The 2,848-nt window shown below is 37.0% G+C and overlaps 1 protein-coding gene across 1 annotated transcript in view; it reads left to right on the forward strand.

The window, feature by feature from the left end:
- Positions 1-418: 418 nt before the first annotated feature.
- The window catches only part of LOC111797664 (KH domain-containing protein At5g56140-like), a gene marked incomplete at its 5' end in the record, with an annotated part of 9,868 nt that continues 7,438 nt past the window's right edge, over positions 419-2,848 (forward strand). The window contains 2 exon segments of the mRNA XM_023680739.1: positions 419-548; positions 2,011-2,096. Of these exon segments, the coding sequence (XP_023536507.1) occupies positions 419-548; positions 2,011-2,096 (216 nt within the window).

Here is a 2,848-nt window from a genome sequence, read left to right on the forward strand (position 1 = left end):
ACGGTTTCAATCAGAAGTACGGATACTAACCATTAACATGACCTTACTGTCCATCTAATTTACTGTACTTAAGAAGCATCTGTGACGCAGACATTTTACATATTTGCTAACTCATAACAATTTCACTTGGGGACAACTTCTCTAGTTAAAAAATGAGACTTAGTTNATTAAATAATCACAAAACATACAGAAAATATTACACAAATAATTTATTATATTATTTATAAAAAATTAAATACATATAGAGATAGATAGACAGGGAAGGAGGCACAGCTGCTGTAGTGTGCATAATTTTTCCACCGACGCCAGATCGACAGAGCGTCTGGTAGGGATCGCCACCGTTATCGCCATCGCCGCCGCCGACTTTGAATCCTGGCCTTATCCATATCCAGTCACGTCTCCGGAGGGAGAGAAATGACGTCGTCTGCAGGCGGGATGTACATGGCTTTCTCTCCCTCTCCCTCGGCTCCTCACTCTCCTCATCTTCCTGGTCTTCGCTCCCCGTCCTCTGTATCTGCGGCTGCGGCTGCTCTACTCGAGCAAGAGAAGTAACTAATCGAATTCTCTTCTTTCTCTCTCTCTCTCTCTCTCTCGCTTTTGTTTTGTTTTTTTATTTATTTGATGTTTGTTGCTTTGTAAGATCTGTGATATGTGTGTTGCCGATCTGTGTGTTGATTGTTTTTTTGGATCAGTCTGGTTTTGTTTCTGAGTTTTGGATGATTGATTTTGTATGATCGGAGCTGTTACTCATGTGACTGGCCTCATCTGACTGACCTGCTTGATAGTTAGCTCTTGAACTGTTTTGTTTTGGACTTGGCTAGTTGAATATGTTACTTGTTTTGTGTGATACTTGTTTGATTGTTGGTTGTAATTGTTGATGCAAGATCTGAGTTTCTTTCCACTTTTTTGTGCTTGTGGACCAAACTGTCTTGATTATGGAATGGCGTGTGCGCGTTTTTCTGTTCTATATTCTGTTCAGTTGATTAGCGTCCGAGCTTTTTTTTTTTTTTTTGCTTAGGTCTTTTATTTTTTTTAGCTTCTCTAATGGTTCTAACAAATTGGTTCTTCACCTTCAGCCTTCTTGATAAACAGGATGATGGTGTTCAATAAAATCTGAGGAGCTTACTTTCAAATTTTTCTGTGTGTGTGTGTGTGAAGGAAACTCTCTGTGAGTAGTTAGCTGGGTTGACTCAGTTTTTTGGTTTTAGTGACAAGGGTCTCATATTCTAATATAGAATGCTGACTCATTAGTGAATTTGGTTTACCCCTTGTTATCTTGGTGAAGGGGTTTTCAAGAAACTTTACTTGGTCTTGGAATTTAAAATACATAAATAAGTGGCCCAGGAGTAATTTATGTCAGTATTAGCACATTTCTATGGTTGTCTAATGGTGTGCTCATTAAGGAAGATTCATTACCTTGAACGTACACCCCAACCCCACTAAGGGAAAAAAGAAATTTAGAAAAAAAATGCTACTTTAAGTTCCACGTTCTGGGATTTCCTTTTACTCATTCGAGCACCAAAATGTTCTCACTTTCTATGCATGGTTACAATGTTATTTCTCAAGGTATGTACTGTGTTCAGTACTCTTCTCCCTTCCCATTGATTGCTGTCCTAGAATCTCTGACTTTGATATGTATTGTTTCTGAAAAGCTCCCATGTTCTTCATTCCAAAGCTATATTGGCTGCTGTACATATCTTAACTAGCAGGTTTAGATTTATTTTAATTTTCTGGTTTGAACTCTATATAATGATATGATATGCAGATGTCAAGTTTATTACAATCCTCACCAGCACAAAATTGGCTAAGTTCCCAAGGTAGTTCATCAGGTCTTATTGTGAAGAGAACCATCAGAGTGGACGTTCCTGTTGACAACTATCCCAATGTATGAATTATCATCACGTTTTATTTGTTTATCTATTTATTCCCNGAGCTTTTTTTTTTTTTTTTGGTGTCGTAATTGATATTTATCTGATTACATTTTATTTTGTGTTCTTTGTTTTCTTGCAGGTATCTGTCTGAGTTATTGGCAGAGCGACAGAAACTTGGTCCATTTCTGCCTGTGCTGCCTATTAGTTATCGCTTGCTGAACCAAGGTGAACTTTGTAGCCTCAACGAAGTAGCTTGTTGTGAAATAGTTTGCTTGCATCGTTGTTTCTCCTTTGGTTGATTGGCTGGAAATCTTTGGGATGAGGTGTTATTGCTCGTTGAAATTCAGAACAGAGCATGGTTGTTCAATATACAGGCGTGACTGAACTAATCTAACAGAAACTCAATCCAATGAGTAAATGCGATTAGCAATTATCTGATCTAACTTTATTGATTTTGCTTGATTGTTGCCTTTCCACTCTGCTAATACCTTGGTTGTTTAAGTTGGTAGAGGTATGAAGTGATTAAATGGCTTTGCATAAAACTGTGTGTGTTTGTGAATACTGGAGGATGATTTTTGATACCCAGAGGATATGACAAACATGACGAGTACAATAATATTATAGTCGATAGTGATAAACCTCAGCGAATACATTCTAACTTGAGAAGTTATTCCTTAAACGAGGATGTAGTTTCTCCCTATCTCTAATATGGAGCACCCGTACCTACCTGTTGTAAAAAAGCTTTTTTCATGTTACATGGGTTGTCTGGTTTACATCTTTTGGATCGAGCTATAAGTACAAGTTATGATGCAAGCTCACATGTAAGTGCTCTAGTGAAGTTACCCAGAAGTTCAGTAGCAGCCTAATATATTTTTTTTCAGCAGTTGGAAGTCTCTTTTTTTGGTGTCATGAAGAATTGATCCTTTTTTTTTTTTTTTTTTTTTTTTTTTTTTTTTTTTTTTTTTTTTTTTTTTTTT

Source organism: Cucurbita pepo, chromosome LG06 (assembly GCF_002806865.2).
Source record: "Cucurbita pepo subsp. pepo cultivar mu-cu-16 chromosome LG06, ASM280686v2, whole genome shotgun sequence".
NCBI classification, from domain to species: domain Eukaryota; kingdom Viridiplantae; phylum Streptophyta; class Magnoliopsida; order Cucurbitales; family Cucurbitaceae; genus Cucurbita; species Cucurbita pepo.